Source organism: Ammospiza nelsoni, chromosome 14 (genome assembly GCF_027579445.1).
Source record: "Ammospiza nelsoni isolate bAmmNel1 chromosome 14, bAmmNel1.pri, whole genome shotgun sequence".
Classification (NCBI taxonomy): Eukaryota; Metazoa; Chordata; class Aves; order Passeriformes; family Passerellidae; genus Ammospiza; species Ammospiza nelsoni.
This window is the reverse complement of record NC_080646.1, coordinates 2622294-2640631: the sequence shown is the minus strand read 5'-3', so window position 1 is coordinate 2640631 and position 18338 is coordinate 2622294. Positions and strand designations below refer to the sequence as shown.

Genomic DNA, 18338 nt, shown 5'->3' with positions numbered 1-18338 from the left:
CATCTTCAAACTCGTGGCATAAGGAACTGCAGGCTTGTCTGTCCTCCCTTATGTGGTCCAAAACCGTACAAATTGAAGTGTCTGTAGGGAGAGTGCACCATGAAGGGATGTACAAACCCATCTGCACCTTTCCACACCCAGCTAATGTGGGGTTTACAGAAAAAAGCCACCTTTGGAATGACAGCCTCTGGTTTCCCTGGGTTTGGTACCAGAAGGGCTGTCAGGTCCCAGGTGCTGGGATGTTTGTGCTTGAAGGCCCCTCTCTGTTTCTGCACTGGGATTTAACAGCACGAGAAGTGCAAGAAGAGCAAAGTTGTCCTGATGTTTATTTATGAAGGAGTATTTCCCCCGATGAGCCTTGAACATTCATGGCCCTGGAAGTGAGACATTTCCAGAGCACTAAACCAAGGGCAAAACAGTGAGGAAGAATTTACAAAGGTCACCAAGCAGAGCGAATGCCACCTGAGCCCAAATTCTAACAAAGCCTTTTTCCGGTGGAACAAATGAAGTCCCTTAATTACAATTTGTAAATATAATCTTCTTGGAAAATCAATATTTAGAGAGCCTGCCTTCTCTGAAGATGTTGGCCTTTGTTCCTTGCTATTATGGCAATATAAACCCCATAGTGTGATACACTTCCAGCCTGAAAATTACCCCCCTGAACCTGATTGGGTCAAAGTAAGAAAAGCAATAAACCTTTCACAGTGGTAATTTGGAGGCTATTTCATGCTTCCTTGTAAATTTTGAAGTAATAACCTAGAAACATAATTTTACACAAGCCCATGTGTAAATTAATTTTACACAAGCCCAACTTGGCCAGTAACCACACCTTCCTTCTGCAGCAGTACTCCATTTCTGGGATGGGCTGGTGAGGAATTTTGCTAGAACTTCCTTTTATACCTCTCAGGCATTTGGATCATGATCTATCAGAATCACTCTGGGAGCAACATGGGCATCTCTGATCAGCATGGAAGGACAGACTGCCACTGCTGGACCCAGGGATGGCTCTACCAAAGACCATAAGGCTCCATCAGCTTTTCCCTCAGAGAGCTTGGCTCAGCCCCTCATCCTGACAGCAATCGGCTGCATCCCCAGCCCAGGGGCTGCATGGCAAGGCAGCCCCATCGTCAGCTCCTTCAGTCATTTTTATTCACAGCTTTTAATGGAAAAGCCCACAATTCCCTATGCCTGAGCCTTCATGCATTTTTCATTAACAATTATCCGCTATCCCAGAACTGCTTTTGATTTTTGCTAATCATCGATTGGCTATTTTGTTCCCACACAGCTGGCATTTTCAAAACATAACAACCACCTCTGGAGAGGGCACAGCAGAAGGCTGATCTTTAATGCTAATGTGCCCAGAAACCGTCAACACATCAGGTGATGGGAATTCACATCTGAGGGACCACGAGGGATGAGATATTTATTGGATGCAGCCCGTGAGGCTGATTTTACTGTGCTGAAAGCCTGGAAGTTGCTTAGCAAGTGAATGTCTGATGTTGTACCAGCAGTCACATCCAATCTCCAGTGAATCCAGTCCTGAAGCTGCAGCCCAGCAATGAAGGGTTTTTGGAGTCCCCTCACCTTGTAGGGTATGCTGTCCTTGGATTTGCAGTTACTGCATATGAGTGACAGTGTGGGGTGAGGCAGATGCAAAAGGGCCCTTCACAGCTTTGGGAAGCAACAGATCCATTGGCTGTGGGTTTGTGCTGCTGCCCACAGGGCCCCAAGCTTGCAGGAATAGAGCAGTATCTCAAACACCATCTTCTGCAGGTCTGAACCTTGCTTTTGGCTGCGCTAATTTACAAAAATGAAGTTGCTCCCAATGACACATTTTGCAATCAATTAGCACATGATATGTTTTGGGATGATTTACTGCTTTTTTCCTAAAAATCCCTTAGGGGGCATTCAGACCTCTATGACAATATTAAGCAGAGTTTTAATCCAAATGAATTTTCTAGGAAACCATGTAATCTAATTAAAAAGCTCATGCTGTAGTTTAGTAGCTTCATCACTAGTGTATTCGAGATCCATCTTTACACAGACAAATATTTTCCAAGCGCAACAGACTGATAAATCCAAGACATAACCACAAACTGATTCTGCCTGGAACTAAGTGGGTTACAGCACTTAGTTATGCCCATGAGAGTAAAACAAGGGCAAACTTGAAAAAGCTCAGGTAAAAAATCATCCATTGATGTGTCTCCTCCGTGTCTTGGAGCTCCCAGCCCTGCTGCACCAGTGAGGGCATTTTCAGACTGACAGCTTTGGAAACCACCAGGCGTGGCCACTTGCCTGGAGCTGGAGGTTGGAGCCGACCAAGACTAGTGTGGAAGACAACAAAAGTTCAACACTGTTGAGTACAACAGCCTGAGGGCTCAGCTTTACAATCACATTACTATATCTTGAGAAGATGCCACGTGTCAGGTGAGCCCCAGGAACGGGCTGAGCTCCCTCAGCCTGTGCCAGATGCTGAAATCTGTTCATTCAGCTTGCTGTGGAAAATACTGATGCTAAATTGCATTAAATGATTCCCATAAGAAAACGATTACAGAGATGTTCACCAAGTTGCAGTTCATGGGCATGAGTAGCACAGCTCCAGGCACAGGGACCTGGCCAGGAGATGTGACCATGACCAAAGACCTGACTCCTGCTCTCCTCAAGTGAAGAGGAATGATTTCACAGGGAAAACAACTGAGCAAGACGCAGAGCTGGATTCAGTGTCACTTTTGCCATGGATTTAACGATCACTTCATCGCTTTTGACTTCACTTCCTCATCAACAAAAAGGGATGCACTAAGTTCCCTCCTACCCCTTCTGCTCTGTTCATACCACAAAGGGCAGACGTGCCTCAGAAAGCCATGCCATGAAGTAGAAGACCACATGCCTGAGCTGAGTGTCATCTGTGTGTGCACATACAAAGTTTTTTGAAGCTCTAATAACTTTCAGTTTGGAGAAAACCTCTGCTGATTGAGATGGTTTTATTACCACTCACACCTTATCCTTCTTGCATCACACATCCTTCCATCACTCATGTAACAAAGCTTTAAAACCCTTCAAACAAGACAACAAAAAGCCACATTATACAGACACTCAGAAAAATAAACTCACTCCTGTCCCTTGAGGAACAAGCCATGGTGCCTGCACAGCACTTCCCAACTGTCAAAACTGAAGGTACAGACCCTCCAGTGAGGCTGGGTGGTTGCTTTCCTGAGACACATTTGTTAATATAGAGAGCAGCTCTATGACACCACAGAGTACAAACCTCTACCAATACATCAGCTTTACAATACAGGTGCTATTATTTTGTAGTATATTTTTTCATGCTATTTCCATAGAAACTACATTGTTGAGTGGTAATTTTCACACTAAGTACATCATTTCCTCAGTACAAACATCCCCATCCCCTCACAGGAAAATGCAGTTATTTAGTACTCAGAGAACACACTCTTCCCTGGTGAGATAAAAGGCTAAAATTTAGTGAAAGTCAGGCTCCACACAAATATTATTTCTAATATATTTGCATTTGCATGCCCAGGAAGGTCAATGTTCAGGCATTAAAGCACAGTTCCTCCACTGAAGAGTCTATGTGGTCCCTGTCAGCTCCAGGAACAACATTTAGCCCTTCCAGAAATACCCAGATGATAATCAGGACAAAAGAAAAACTTTTCCTGGGTTCCTGCATCAACAGTCAAAGTCTAATGCTGATGTCCTGGCACAAAAATTCATGGAGCACCAAACTGTAATACTGTAAGGTGCAGCCAGCAGGACTGGAACAGTGCTTTAGTTTATCAAAGCCCAAGTTGAATTCACAGATCTGCTTCAGAACACTGCCACCTTCCCATCGGCTCTTTGCTATATAGAAAGCAATCCAGCATCTCTCCCACTCCCATTTCTACAGCAGTGCCAGAGCCCAGTGCACCAGGACCTACCTGTTGTTGTTCTTCAGCTTGATGTGGTCGCTCGTCTCCAGGATCTGCCCGTTCCTCAGCCACGTGATCTGGGGAGGGGGTTCCCCTTGGGCCACGCATGTGAAGATGGCAGTAGTCCCCACGGGTCTGGAAATGGACTGGGGATGCTGCACAAACTCTGCTGGGGCTGAGAGGAGGAAGGAGAAAGAGGGTGAGAAAAGTCCTGATGATCCCACTTTATCCTGGTACAAAAAACCACCTCGTCAATAAGCCTTGTCTGCCCCAGAACGTGGAATACTTGTCCAGCCCACAGCACAGGCAGCAGATAACCCTGGTTTGGATGGTGTGTCTGTAAGCAATGCAAAACTGCCTTTTGGTTGCCCACCCTGACAGTCATGGCTTCACAGGAGGCACCTGAAGGCCGGATCAGAAGTGACTGAAAGCTGAGATGAGTCCTGCAGAGTTCAGGCAAACAGGACCAAGGTTTAAGCTCCTTCACCTCTCCCTGGTCTCCCAGGGAAAGCGACCCCCGTGCTGCAGCTCGGGAGATGTGCTGTTTGCTCAACAGCAGAGCTCAACCAACACCCTGGCTGTGTCTAAAGGACCTGAATGGCTTTAGCAAACTGCTTGAAATGGAAAGAAATGTATGGATATCATACAGCAATCTGGCAGGATGTTCTCTCTGCAGTAAATATCAGATTTGCTGCCAATTTTTCCTGTCAGCAGATTAGGGAACCTTTTGTCTCCAGATCTTCAGCCTGGGACTTCTGGGGTCCTGCCAAGCCTTGCAGAAGACTACACCATGCCTGTAACTGCTGCTCACCTTGCCACCAAATGTTTTCACCTTTGGCAGTAACATTTTTAAACAGAAAGCGATCTCTTCCTTCCAGCAGCTCAAATTAGATTTAAAATAATTTATCAGAATAAACCACCATTTCAGCCTACAGAAAGCAGGGCCTGACAGACACTGCCAAATAGGTGAGATTATTCAAGCAGTTCTGCTTCAAAGGGCAAAGTGATAAATATACTGCATGTTGCTACTGAAACCTAAAATCAGGTGGAACCGGCAGCAGACACAATGAAGACAAACAGATAAGAGGCACAGCTCCATAATAAATTTACTGACTAACATCACATAACGGATGGCTGACATTAAATTTTTTTGACAAAAGAAAGATTATCAAGGGAGACGCATCCAGAGCCGCTCACTGGCATTTTCTAAGCCTGGGGTTGGTGGCTGTACCACAAACAGAGATGTAGGGATTGGAGAAGGGAGCAAACTGGTCTAGAGAAATATACTGAGGAGTGGCCAGGCTGCAGGTGGGGATGCAAGAGTTGAGCATGGCCAAAACATCCCTTGGGGTTTCCTGCAGCATTTTGCGGGGATAAAGGTCTTTCTCAGCTGTGTGCCAGTAAGGGAAGAGGTAACACGGCCAAACTGCAGGGACAGGCGCTTGTGTGCGAGTAAAAGTCCAGTTGTGCAGATTCTAAGTCCTCCAAGCAGGAAGACAGAAGAATTCATTGCATAGCCTATCCCCCTTGAAGGAGCCCCCTCCTTCATTTTTAATAATCAGAGGGAAGTGGAGCATGGCAGGTCTGACTTACGTTACAGGTACAGGGTATCCGCCAGCAGAGTTTATTGTCAGGCCACCGCTGTCAGCGCTCGGCTCCACTAATGAACCTGATCCCAGCAACCCAATGGACACGTACTTCCAGAACCTCCTGCTAAACTTCCCCATGTGCCAATCAATCTCTTGCCCTTTTACTTCCCTTCTGTGTTTTTGCTCTAGACTTACAGATTAAAACAAAACTCAGGATGGGTTCAATAAAAGTTGGAAGCAAGGATAAACAGGGGGAAAACCCCTCATCCCTGCCATGAATGGCCCCTTTGTGGTGTACAGTGAGAGCATTAGAGACTTGATTTTCCTCAGCCTCCTGCCCCCCGCTTTGTGCTGGCGCAGTTTTGCAGGAGCAATTATTTTGCAAGTGGCTGTGCACCTCCCTGCTTTCATCTGGGCTGCCGAGCTGCACCCGCAGCACTCGCAGGTGCAAACCCACGATGCCAAGGAAGGGCACAGCCACCTTCCAGTTCCTCGCTGCAGCTTCATTAAAGATCCTCTTGGCTCTTTGCCTCTGCCTCCCGCTCGCTTCATCAAATCTCAAACCCACCGTTTGTTCAGCAGAAACAAAGTTGAAATATGGAAAGAAGCATCCGGCATAACCCTTGTGGAGCCGCCGGCTCTCCTTATCCTCCCTTATTAGCCTGTGTCAAGAGGCAGTAATTGGAGGGGGTCGCGTGTGACTCGGGTTAACGAACGCACAGCTGCGGCCGCTGGCTCGGCGCCAGTCACGCTGCTTGGTGCCATGGCCCGTGGGTGCCTCGGGTCCCTGCTCCCCTCTGCCATCCCTTCTCTTTGCAGCCTTGCTAAACACAACCCCAGCCCCTGCCTAACTTACTTTAACTCTCTGGGGAGCAAGATCCCGCCTCTGCTGTGCCGAGCTGTCCCCTGTTCCATGGCATCCCTCACCGCAAGACATAGATTGCCCTTCCGCTGTTCTGCTCTTCCTGGCTTTCCCCAGATATTGCTCTGTCCTGTTGAGGTCTCAATGTGAAGTTGTAGTACCAAAATGGCCCAGGTGAAAACAGAAACCCATGGAGTTAGAGGACATGGTCTGGGAACAGATGGAGTTTAGAGAACATGGATTGAGAGGGTGTCCCTCTGCTACCTGGACCAGGATGCACCCAACCTGTGTTCATAACCAGTGCTCCGAGGAAGGTGCCCTCAGGAAACTGCTGGTGTGTGGTCTCAGGGTAAATAGCTCCTTTCCTGGGCAGAAAACCATCTCCTCTCCTCTCCCAGGTCCTCTCCCCTGCCCTTCCAAACAATTTTGACAGGATCCAAGAATATGCCTGGGTTAGTGGGGAAGGAGCAGGAGCCAACCCTGCTGACTGCCAGCCTTGTCTTCAGCCAAGCCCTGCCCACAGCCAGCCCTTCACCCTCATCGCTCATAATTAACAGAGCATCTTGCCAGGGTCCATTCCACCCTGCATGGAGACGCAGTGGCCTGAACACCTCTGCCCCTTCCATACTACGTGCCAAAAGGCCATCACAGGCAGCCAGAGCAAGTGTTTCTCAGTCCTCCATTAAGATTTAATAAAGATACTAATAGAGATCACTGTTAAGAGCAGAGGATTCAAACGTGGCAAGGAGGAGTGGGCAGGATCCAGCCCTGGCTTGTGAAGTATGACGAAACCAGAGCATTGATTATTCAGGACTTAATGGGAGGGAGGGGATCATGCATTTTTAATGAATATTTAAAGCATGACATTGGTATCAAAAAGCAATAACACTTAATACCACCCCCAGAATCATTAACAAAGTGATTCAGTAGCTTTTACTGTGCTCAGCAAACTGCGATAGCATGGAGATGCACTGCAACAGCAGCTTCTAACAGGAGATCCCAATGAGCTCCATCTCTTTTGGGAAAAGCCAGCAGGGACCAGCAACCAGTGTGTCCCCCAAGATATCAGGGAGCTTTGCTGTCTTGCTGTGAGGTTGTGGTGTGGTGCTTATGGCAGTGCCTGATGGCTCACAGAAGGTCCCAAGGATCACTGAGAAGATCCTAAGGTTAAGGGAGCAGTGACAGCCAATGCTCTGGTGCCAGACCAACCCGTGCCTCTTGCATCCCAGTACGAAGTGTCATTAATTCTCAAGTTGACGGAGTGGCAGGGTTGGGAAGGGAGGCTGGGGTGAAGCGAATGAAGAATAACATGGAAATAACAAAACCTCATAAATTAGGCTCCTGGCACCCACAGTAAGGGTATAAAGGAGAAGTCAGGTCAATGGGGAAGTCACTCAAGCACAGCAAATGGTGACAGGAGATTTAAGACAATTGCTGCTCACTTGGCTTCTCTCTCTTCACTCCAGGGGATACTCAGATATTTACTTGAATAACTTACAGCAGCAGTGATGGGACTGGAAGGGCCAAAGATGGAAACTGTGCCCATGTCCCCTGGAAAACAGGCAGAGGACCCTCAAGGAGGCTGTCATGGAGCCTGCCTTTCAGCCCTCATGAAATTCTTGTCCCAGCAAGGTGCAGGCTGGAGCTCCAGGGCAGCAGGTTATGTTCCCATGTCACCCACAAGTGTGGTCCTGGAAGAATGGTCCACAGGGATCAGACACCCCAGCTCACTCCAGCATCCTGACAAGATTTGAGTGCCCACCTGTCCCTGTGTGGTGGCTTTTCTTGAGAAGGAAAATGTGGACAGGAAGGGAACTGCTCCATGGGGGACACTGACTCACACAGCACATACTGAAGCTGGTTTGCAGAATGAATTCAGGGCTAAACTCAAGGACAAACCAAGTACCACAGAGCCAAGCCTAAACCACAGCATCTGCAATACATGTGCTGCTGAATTCCAGCCCCAGCCAAGGCTTGTGATGGCAGCGAGCAAGAACGATGGAAGAAACATCAGGAAGCGCAGCGGTTGCCGGATCTGCTGGACCAAGGAGCGCTGGCCAGTCCTGCCAACAGCAAGCAAGGCAAACAAGGCAGGCATTGTCAGCAGAGCCTTCAAACCCATGTCCTTAAGATGGGCCCTCATTTATGAGATGGGATCTCATTTTTCTGCATAGCTTTCAGGAGGAAATGAAGCGTGGAGTGGAGAACACTGGTGACCATCTGGCCATTCACAGCCCATCAGTTTGTTATGACACCAAACACATAATAAAGCACAAAAGATTGCACAGGAGGTAGAGAGAAAGTGCTTTGATATATTTTTTCCCTTGCCACTGAAGCCTGCTCTTCCCTCGCCTCACACACACGCACATCCTTGGCTTCAGTCGGCGCCGCATTCGGCCCTTCGACAACTCCCCCCGTGAGACTTTCATTGGAAGCCCAGCACAAAGCAATATTCAAATGGCTGCGCTGGGATCTGAAGGGAAAATGGAAACTTTCTTGTGTGAGAACCTTACAAAAGAGATCAAAGGAGCCTAAATGGCCAAGGGAGGGTAGGGAGGGAAGGAGTGGGGGATTGACGCCTTCTCCTCTGGAGGGAGGAGGAATTCCCAGGAAGATAATAATCTGAAGGAAAATCTGCAGTGGAAAGGACATTATTGCTGGAGGAAGAGCAGAGCCCTGTGTTGGGACACCTGTGCCCATGAAACTGTTGGATGGGACAAGGACCACTGCTGGCAGCAGGAGGGAGGACGTGGTCTCAGTTCCAGCCTCCTGCTAACTCCTTGCCTTACAACAGGAAACATCGCCTTTTCTCCTACAGTTTCCCACCTATAAAACGTCCCGCCTTCAAAAGACTGGGGCAAGTTAATTTGTGCCTCTAGGCACTTCAAGGGCCCCTGCATAAAGGCAGCAAGTACCTGGCCTGGTGTGCTTTGAGGATGCCGTATTGTCCTAGCCCTGTGCTAACTTCCTCTCCAACCAGGCTTTTGATAGCCCGCTCTTTGCTTTTCTTCTCTTTACGGATGTAATTTGCATCGCTGACATCTTGACAAAGATAAAACCCACAGTCTCCCATGTCAGTCATTATCACTGTTTTCTTCCCAGATGAACCTGAACAGCAATCATTTGTACCTCTCAGCTGGAAAATTCAGGCAAAATGAGATGCAGAGGCAGGAAAAACTGCTTCCAGAGGGAGAGTGAGCAAACCTGGGATGAGCTCAGTTGCCTGGCCAGGGTCTGCCCCTACCCTGCTTGGGGAACATTCCCCTAAAAAACATGAAGCATTTTAAGGGTGGGCAATACAAGTTGGGGTCCTGGACACTGCAGGTCCTGTCTAAGGGTTACTCCAAGGACACACTGGCCACACTTCTCCACACCACTGCCAGCTTCTCTGCTGATGCTGAATGCAGGAGCATCCTGCTTCCACAGAAAGACTGGGCTTCTATGGCCCTGTGAGGGACATTTTAGGGACAAATTCTCATCGTGGCTTGCCAGGAGAAAATTCACAGTAATTCTACATCAGTTGAACTCCAGCACTAGACCAGTTGCTCAAGAGCTGATGCTCAAATCTCCAAAAAGACTAAAAACTGCTATCTGTAGTAATGAGAAGTTGTGCTACCTTTCACCCTCTCATTCAGTTGCTAACAAGTGCAGCCAACCATATTCAATAGCTGAATTTTTAAAACTTCATTGATTTTCCAAGTAAATTGTTTTGGGTCTGTTTCCCTGTCTCCTGGACATCAGCTTGGCATTTGGGCTTAGGAGACCTCTCCTACATGCACTATGTGCAGAGCTGTCCTGCAGCAGCTCTAAAGGGTTTGTATCAGTACAGAGAGGTTGCTTTTAATGCTGGGGTTGGTGTTTCTTAATAAGGGGATTCATAGCTGTGCCAGCTGGGAGGTCCCCTCATTGCACGGCTCCCCCAGAAATCCAAGAGCAATAGAAACAGTGAGTTTTCACCTTGTCTCATTGTCTGATCAGCACCTGGGGCTTGGGAGGCACAGGCAGCCCTTTCTACCCCTTTCCACACTGCTCCTCCGGGATCACCGCCTGCGACTCCCGCGATCTGCCGGGGACACCAGGGCTGGAGCAGGGTGAGCATCAGGGCTGGAGCAGGGCACTTTCCCCATCAGCAGCAGAAAGGTTCAATTAGCAGCTCCGGCAGGAGGTGTGTAATTTTAGATTCAGGATATCATCAGTCAATAGTTAATGAGTGAACTGATGAGAGCGTGAGATGCTTTAAGTGGACTAGCTTGAAGAGGAGGTGAGTGCCTGTAATCAGGGGCGGATTGCTGCCATTCAGAGCGCGCTGCCAGCTGGGTTTGCCTTCTCAAATGCTTGCCTGGCTCCCCTCACCATGGAGACTGGTCTCATGGAGCATGTGGAAGGGATTTGTGTGCTTTCCCTAGTGCTGATCTCTACTTTGGGCTGAACTGCCCTTTACAAGTAGCATTTCAGGACAGTTGCTGCAGGAAGAAGAGCAACCTGTATCCCATGGGCACAGCCCCCAAAGGGTGCTTCACTAGGTCCTGGCAACTGGCTCAGACTTAGTGTCAACTGCTACATGAAACAGTCTCACAGACCTTTTGGAAATAGTTTTAGACTTACTGGTGCCATTTCAGTTGGAAAGCAATACTCTGTGAGTGGTATCCAGTGCTGCATATCACTGCAGGAGTCATATCTATCATTCAGAGGCATCCAGTATGAGAACAGTGACCATGTCCTTGTGTCACTAAGGTCCATGAGACAAATTTGGTTGATTAATTCAGGCTTTCTGCTGAGATGCACAAGTATGGTAACAAGTAACAACCAGAGTCTGCTAAGACAATGCCTGCGATGGGGTGAGAGATCACTGTAGCCCAAACAGTTGATGCCTCAGTTGAACCACACCTGGTTGCGACTCACCTGCATGGGACACAGACTCACCCCCACTTGGGAAACCACATGTCTAGGAAAGAAGTGCTTTGCCTGGTACCACCAGAGGAGTGAAGTCAGGACCTGTCCACCCCAAGCCCTCGGGGTGCCAGGGCTCACCTTGCACGACGAGGCTGCCCTGCGCCGTGCGGCGCACGCGCGTGCCGGGTTTGTTGGCGGCGCACACGTAGATGCCAGAGTGCTGCACCGTGAGGTCCGAGATCATGAGGTTTCCTGTGCCCAGCACCTGGATCCCCTCCACGCCAATCGGGCGGCCGTCTGAAAGAAGGGGAGAAGGACAAGAGTCACATTCTGGACCTTTGGGCAAGGTTCTCCAGGGCACAGCCCTCAGTGAGATCCAATCTAAGTACTGATGGAGTGGTGCCATGTTCTGCTACTGCCATGTGCCAAGTAAAGTCAATAGGATTTAGCTGATGCTCTTATCAGAACTGCCTTCTGCAGAAATCAGATCCTTATTTACGTGTTTGCCCCAAATCACTCTTTGCTGCTTAAAAACCCAAAGTACCACCACAGGAAAAGCGAAAGCTTTCAACTGTGTGTTCAGATTAAGATGAAGTACCCAGAACACAGTTCAACAGAGTGGTTAAACCAAGTTAAATCATCTCTGAGCCATTGCCTGCGTTCTTCCATTACAGTGAGCAGGGATCCACTTAGCTCAATAGCCTATTTCCAACAGAAAGGCTTCATGAAGAAGTCGAGCTAACCTACTCCAGTGCTTCCCTGATGCACTTTCCCAGCCACCAGCAATTTATGACCTGCAGATTACCTCACCCAGAAGTTACAACACTTTACCTGTTAACCCTTGATGGATTTTTGTGGCTTCTGCAAGTAACAGAACCCTGGGTTTTTGATTCCTTGGCCCTTGAACACACACTAGCTCAAGGCTGAGGAGCTGGTCTCTCAGCTGGTGGTTAGATCTCATTTACTGTGGCTTGGAAGGGCAACTGAAAAGGGCTGCCCCCACCCCAAGTGCTGGATATGAGGCACATGAAATAGTTCAGTATCAGGGAATTCACTTTTATCCTATTTTCTCTGGAAAATTCCCAGCCAGCTCTAATTACAATGTGTTTCATTAGTATCAGGCTATTGCTTTCTATTGTTTCATTGATTTGTGTTTTAAGACACTGTCTGACAAAGGCAGCTCTAAATCAGGCCTAGCACATGTCAGGGTATCTGAGCAGAGGGGCAAGGCAGGGGAGTTTTACTGGAGGAGCAGTTAAAGGGAGCACCCTTTCATCAGACAGGAATCAGGGATTCAGTTCTCTCAAGTTTGCTCATGGAGGAGTTTAAAGAACCTACAGAAACCAGAGAAGCAAGAACCAGCCCTGGTGATGGCCCCACCTGGCCTCCCCATGAGACTTCCATACTCATGTTTTTCAGGAAATTTTGAAGCTTAAAGGTTTCATTGCTTCATTAGACAGGAAATGCCAGACCTCTTCATTATTTGCATTGCAAAGAAAAATGCTTGGATCTTTTAGAGACAGAAAAACAATGTCATTAAAGAATCACACTGCTGGCCAAGCCACCGCTGCAGTAAATGGCTCAGTCATAAAAAGGACAGTAAAACATGACCTGTCCCACATTTAATGAGCAATAACAAGGAACCATTCCTTCCAAACAGCATTTGAACTGAAGTGTAAAGAGGTCTGAATTAAATCCAAATTGAACTTGATTTCATCTTTTAAGTTAGACCTTTCAGAAGTCTGTATTTACAACAGGTGTAAAAATCAAATCTCTCTCTTGAGGGAGGGATGGGACCAGTGAAAGATGTGAAGTGGTCACACCTGGATCCTTCATCACCTCAGTGCCTTGAGAAATACCACAGAAATGGGACTTGAATGTCAGCAGTTTTACTGTATTATTTATAATGTCCTCCATCATTTTAGCAGGCAAAGACTCAGCCTGCAGCAGGTGCTCCCACCTCCCCACCACCCAGTCCAAATACCAGTATCAATATGCCCTCAGTTATCTCTCCAATTCCAGCTATTAGAAGTCTGGTGGTCTGAGGAAACATCTCCTGTCCACACATCTTTCATTTCCCTGGAGAACAAAGCCCTCCAAGCTCAGAAGCCTTGCTGGATCCGCCATTTGGGTCAGTGTGGCCACCTCTAACAGCCAACAAAAATCACTGTGCCTGATCACCTCAGACACTTCTCACTCAACCCCTCCTTTTCCAAAAGCACTGAAAAGGACTTCTACAGAAACATCTCTACTTTCCCAGTCTGTTCCATCCTTCTCACTCTGTGCCTCCCTCAGCCTGAGCCATCCTGCAGTCAGCTAGAAGGTCTTCAGCTAATATCTACTCCAACTTACAAACACTGACAACACATATAAATAATACAGAGTGTTTACACAAGAAATTCCTTGCATCCTGAAAGCTCAGCACTTCGCAGAACCACTGTGCTGAGGGACTCACACCTGCTTTGCAAGAGTTGCTATTTGTTTTAACCCTGTTTTCTTTACAGGGAGACCTGAAGAATGGTTTGGATCAGGCAATCCAAACCCTGCAAATCCACCTTCCTGGCATCACCTGCCACCACTAAGTCATGTCTTCATGGAGGAGATCTGAAAGACTGCAAAAGCCAACACTTGCTCAGTTCCCAGAGCTGTCAGGACCCAGGCAGGCTTGAAACCACTGCTCATTTAACATGACCTTCTGCTTCTTTTAAAGAAGTCAAAAGCAGAAAATTTGAGGGCTGAAAAAAGGCCAGTCTGGAGGGAAATGCCTGACAGGTTTTCTCTTTCGATCCCTCAGCTGATGAGGACAAAAGGGGGAGGTTCAGCTCTTGTGAAGAGCAGAGTGACCTCTAATTAATCAAGGAGACCATTCTCCAAATGGGAGATGCTCCCAAAAGATGCTCTGGCTATAGACAAGTAGAGACTTCACTGAATCATAAGATGGTTTGGTTTGGAAGGGATCATAAAGATCATCTCGTTCCAATCCCCCTTCCATGGGCAGAGACACATTCCACTACCTCAGGTTGCTCCAAGCCCCAGCCAACCTGGCCTTGGACACTTCCAGAGATGGGGCAGTCACAGCTTCTCTGGGGAACCTGCACCAGGGCTTCCCCACCCTCACAGGGAAGAATTTCTTCCTAACACCCAATCTAAATCTACCCTTTTTCAGCTTAAAACCATTTCCACCTTGTCCTATCACTGCACACCCTTGCAAAAGTCCTCCTCCAGCCTTCCTTTAGGCACTTCAGGTTCCCCATGGGGGTGAAATCTAGATGAAGGACGCCTGCAGTTTGGGAGCCCCATTATTTATTTTTCCAAGGTGAATGTGATGCTTTCTGGAGCCCATTCTCCGCCTGCTAACCGAGTGATTGGCACACCAGCACCAATTACAGAGCCCCTTAAAACGTGCCAGGCAATATGAATATGCAACAACACGAACGCCTTTCTTTTATAAGTAGCAAGTAGAAAGAAAGTAACAACTTTCTAATGTTGATCATTTAGGTCTTTTGTGAATTCTTTGTATTGTGTCATAGTAGCCTTCCACTTTTTAGACACATGGGTCTCCTGCTCCTGAGGACACCGGGCACTGTGGATTAGCATATTTAGAGTACATTGCAACAGTTGACTATTCAGTATGTGAAGTGGTGAAATTTACTCTATTATTTCTAAACACTTACGGGAACGGTGCTCCTGTCAACCAGTCAGCCATCTATTGCAAGCTTCTGTGTCCAATAAGTTACCAATTAATTGGCTCCTACAATTGTTGTATAGTTTACTTCTTGAATGGCTCCCTCTTTAGTAATTTCCTTCCCATTGTGCGGCCCTTTCTGACAACTTCTGTATAACGCTATCAGATAATCACTGTCCTTTCTTTCTCGCCTCACTTTTCTGTATCTCTCTAAATAGTTTATTATTCTGCTTTGGTACCTTTTATGGAGGCCAGCTCAGTGGCCTGTCAGTTAAAGGGTAAGGATACATTAAAATCGTCGCTCATTCAAAAGGCTTTGCAGTAAGTGCCCAGGATATTCATTTGCGCACACATACAGGTCCAAGCCTGAAGTGCGTAGCTCTGAAAGGAAAAGCCCTATCTTCCCTGAACAAACCCTTAATGATTTTACATCTCTCTCAGAGCCTGCTCTCTAATGAATGTTGACATTTCATGCACGGCGAGACACAGGAATTCTGTTTGTGGTCAGGGGCTACAACATATTCCCTAAGAAATTAAATTCAAAATTGATTGTGTGACACTCAAAAACTGGCCCAGAATTTGAATGATTTCCTTCAAGCAAAATATAGCTAGCTGCTTTTCCCACTGAAAACCGGCCAGGTTTTAGCAAAGCCAAAGCAAGAAGTGCAAATGGTGTTTATGGCTTGCTTTCCCCTGTACCAGAAAGCTGTGAAAGCAAAATTGTTCTTTTGCTCCTTTTTGACAGAAGAAATGCCACAATGTCAAAACTGTGAGCAAAGGGGCTCAGAGAGTTTCCAAAAAGGCAACGTGCCCTGTGCAAAGTCCCAGCACAACAGCAATGCCACAGCTTTTCCTTACTTCTACAAGGCAAGAAAGATGCTCACACAGAATTTACTTTTTTTGCTTAAATTAAGGCATTCCTATTGCTAAATCAGCTGGATCTTTCTAAGACTTTGTGGCTGTTGATTTTTTAATTTCTGCAAATGGATTAAAGATATTTCTTTTTCCTAAGCTGAGTGAGTTATCTGTAGGAGGAACTTCAGGAAGAAGACCTTCATATGGAGGAAGCCAGAGCTGACAGATGCTCTGAGGACCTCCCTGTCCAGCACAAACCCCTCTCCTTCCTTGTGATCAAACAGACAAGGAGACATGAAAGTGCTCCTGAAATGGCTACAAAGAGATGACAAAGCCTCCAAGTCATCAGAGAGTCCATGCACCGCGTCGCTGTCAGGATCACTGTCATCTTAAACGAGACCTTGTGATGCTTTGGACAGGAAACATTCCTGCTGAAGGGAAGGGAAAATAACAAGATCTGTTTCCCATTCAGTAGCTCTGATTCTGCCACTGTGCTACAAAGTAGCATGGAGAGGGTATTTATTTTTGGTGGAAGGCAATGCTGAGCTCAGACCATCCAGACAAACATTTCACGGTGCTATTACATCTTCATTATTGCACTGCTCTATAGAGACAAGTGTTTTGAAGAAGGCAATAAGCACTTATAATTAAGGCAATTATAAAGTAGTTTATTATAGTTGAGCTCTAACATAGAACTGTCTTGTGTCCAAGAGAACCAAACCAGTGATATAGAGTATCTGGGGAATTTTTAAAACAGCATCAATCTGATGGTTATGGCTCTGGAGGCAAAAATATCAGTTAGTGGCATACAAAGGCTGATTTTACAAGCCACTAGAGGATGCAAGGAGAGAAAACGTGGAAAACGTGCAGCTGATATTGGATGCAAGTCCTCATTCCCTGGCAGGCAGCTCTGGAGTGGGAAATCACCCTGCCCATGAGCTGACCATGACCCTTGGAGAGCTGTGGGGGTGGAGTCCCACATCCAGCACAGCAGCATGAGACAGACTTATCCCTGTTTGTGCTTCACAGCCACCTTGAGAGACACCAGGAGATGAGCACCCCAAAATTGATGTGACCTCGAGGACCACAGGATCTCCAGAAATCCCAACTGAACCCAACCCCACTGAGCAGACAGAGTTACAAGCTCTGGGAGATAAAACAAAATTCATCAGCTCTTCACTCAGCACAGGTTTCTGTAGGGCAATGGAAGTGTTGTTCTGAGCAAAACAGTTTCTAAGCTATCATCACAAAGTTAGAACCTAAAATAAACCTTAGAGAAACACAGTCCTTTGCTCCTCATTGCTTGTAGGATGCCATCAGACACTGTCTCTGGTTTCCATGCTGATTTAAAAACATATCATGGACCCCAGCAGCAAGCATTTGTTTTTTCAGGGCTTCAGACACACTTTAAACATTCTCTCCCCCTTAAAATTGTTTTAAAACTCCCTGAACAGGCAGCAAATTTCTTTTAAGTCTGTTTTTATGTGAAAGATGTGTTTGTGTATGATTTTGCTTCTCTAGGCCAACAGTGGTGATGTCTTTGATGCAGCAGCAGAAGATGCTGTCACTTGAGAAAAGATAAAATTATCACCTTTCATGAAACATCTACAGGTTTAACCAGCCCACTTCTCTAACAGCTGAAAACAGAATCTTGGCAGAGAGAAAAAACAAAGTGTAGACATGAGGATAAAAAGCACTTCAAGCCTACAATTACCTTCTGTGGGAAGGGAGAGGGTGAATCAGCTGTTGTATGAAACAGTCAGTGGCACCTACCTATTTCCTACATGATGGCAATGGAGAGGAGGAGGAGGAGGAGCCCCCAGTGACCCCAGGGCTTACCCAGGCGGCTCCAGGAGACGATGGGCCGGGGGTTGCCGGTGGCGATGCACTCCAGCACCGCCGTCTGGTGCACGGTCAGCGTCAGGTTCTCCGGGCCCACGAGGATCATGGGGTCCTTGTACCCGGTGGAGTGGGAGCCTGCAACGACAGCACCATCGTCAGAATGCTTCTGATTGCCTCTGGTTTAAAGGGAACATCGAGGACTTCAGGCATCCTCTAAGCACATCTCTTCCAAGTACATATCTTCTTTCATCGGGAGCTGTAGTCACAGAAGGAGTAATGAGTTCAAACTGGAAGAGGGTAAATTTAGTTTAGGTATTTGGAAGAGATTCTTCCCTGTTAGGGTGGTGAGGCCCTGGCACAGGCTGCCCAGAAAAGCTGTGGATTCCATCCCTGCAAGTGTTCAAGGCCAGGCTGGGCAGGACTTGGAGCAACCTGCTCTAGTGGAAGGTGTCCCTGTCCATGGCAGGGGTGGAATGAGATGATCTTTAAGGGTCCTTCCAACCCAAACCATTCCAGGATTCTAAATTACGTGGCTGGTGTAACCCTCAATAAATCTGAGACGTACATGAAACAAAAGGAGCACAGTGTTTGTGTGACAGTCACACTGAACATATTTTAAGTGTGCATTGATTATTCCTGGGGAAAACCCCTTAAGAAATGATCCAGCCACAAACAGCCCTGTTAACACC

General features: G+C 47.1%; 1 protein-coding gene across 1 annotated transcript in view; it reads right to left on the bottom strand.

Moving 5' to 3' along the window:
* IGDCC3 (immunoglobulin superfamily DCC subclass member 3) overlaps positions 1-18338 on the bottom strand; it is a 94553-nt gene that overhangs the window by 12894 nt on the left and 63321 nt on the right. Inside the window, exons 5-7 of the mRNA XM_059482328.1 lie at positions 17647-17784; positions 11406-11564; positions 3933-4098 (exon numbers count right to left, since the gene is read on the bottom strand). Of these exons, the coding sequence (XP_059338311.1) occupies positions 3933-4098; positions 11406-11564; positions 17647-17784 (463 nt within the window). The remainder of the gene's footprint in view (positions 1-3932; positions 4099-11405; positions 11565-17646; positions 17785-18338) is intronic.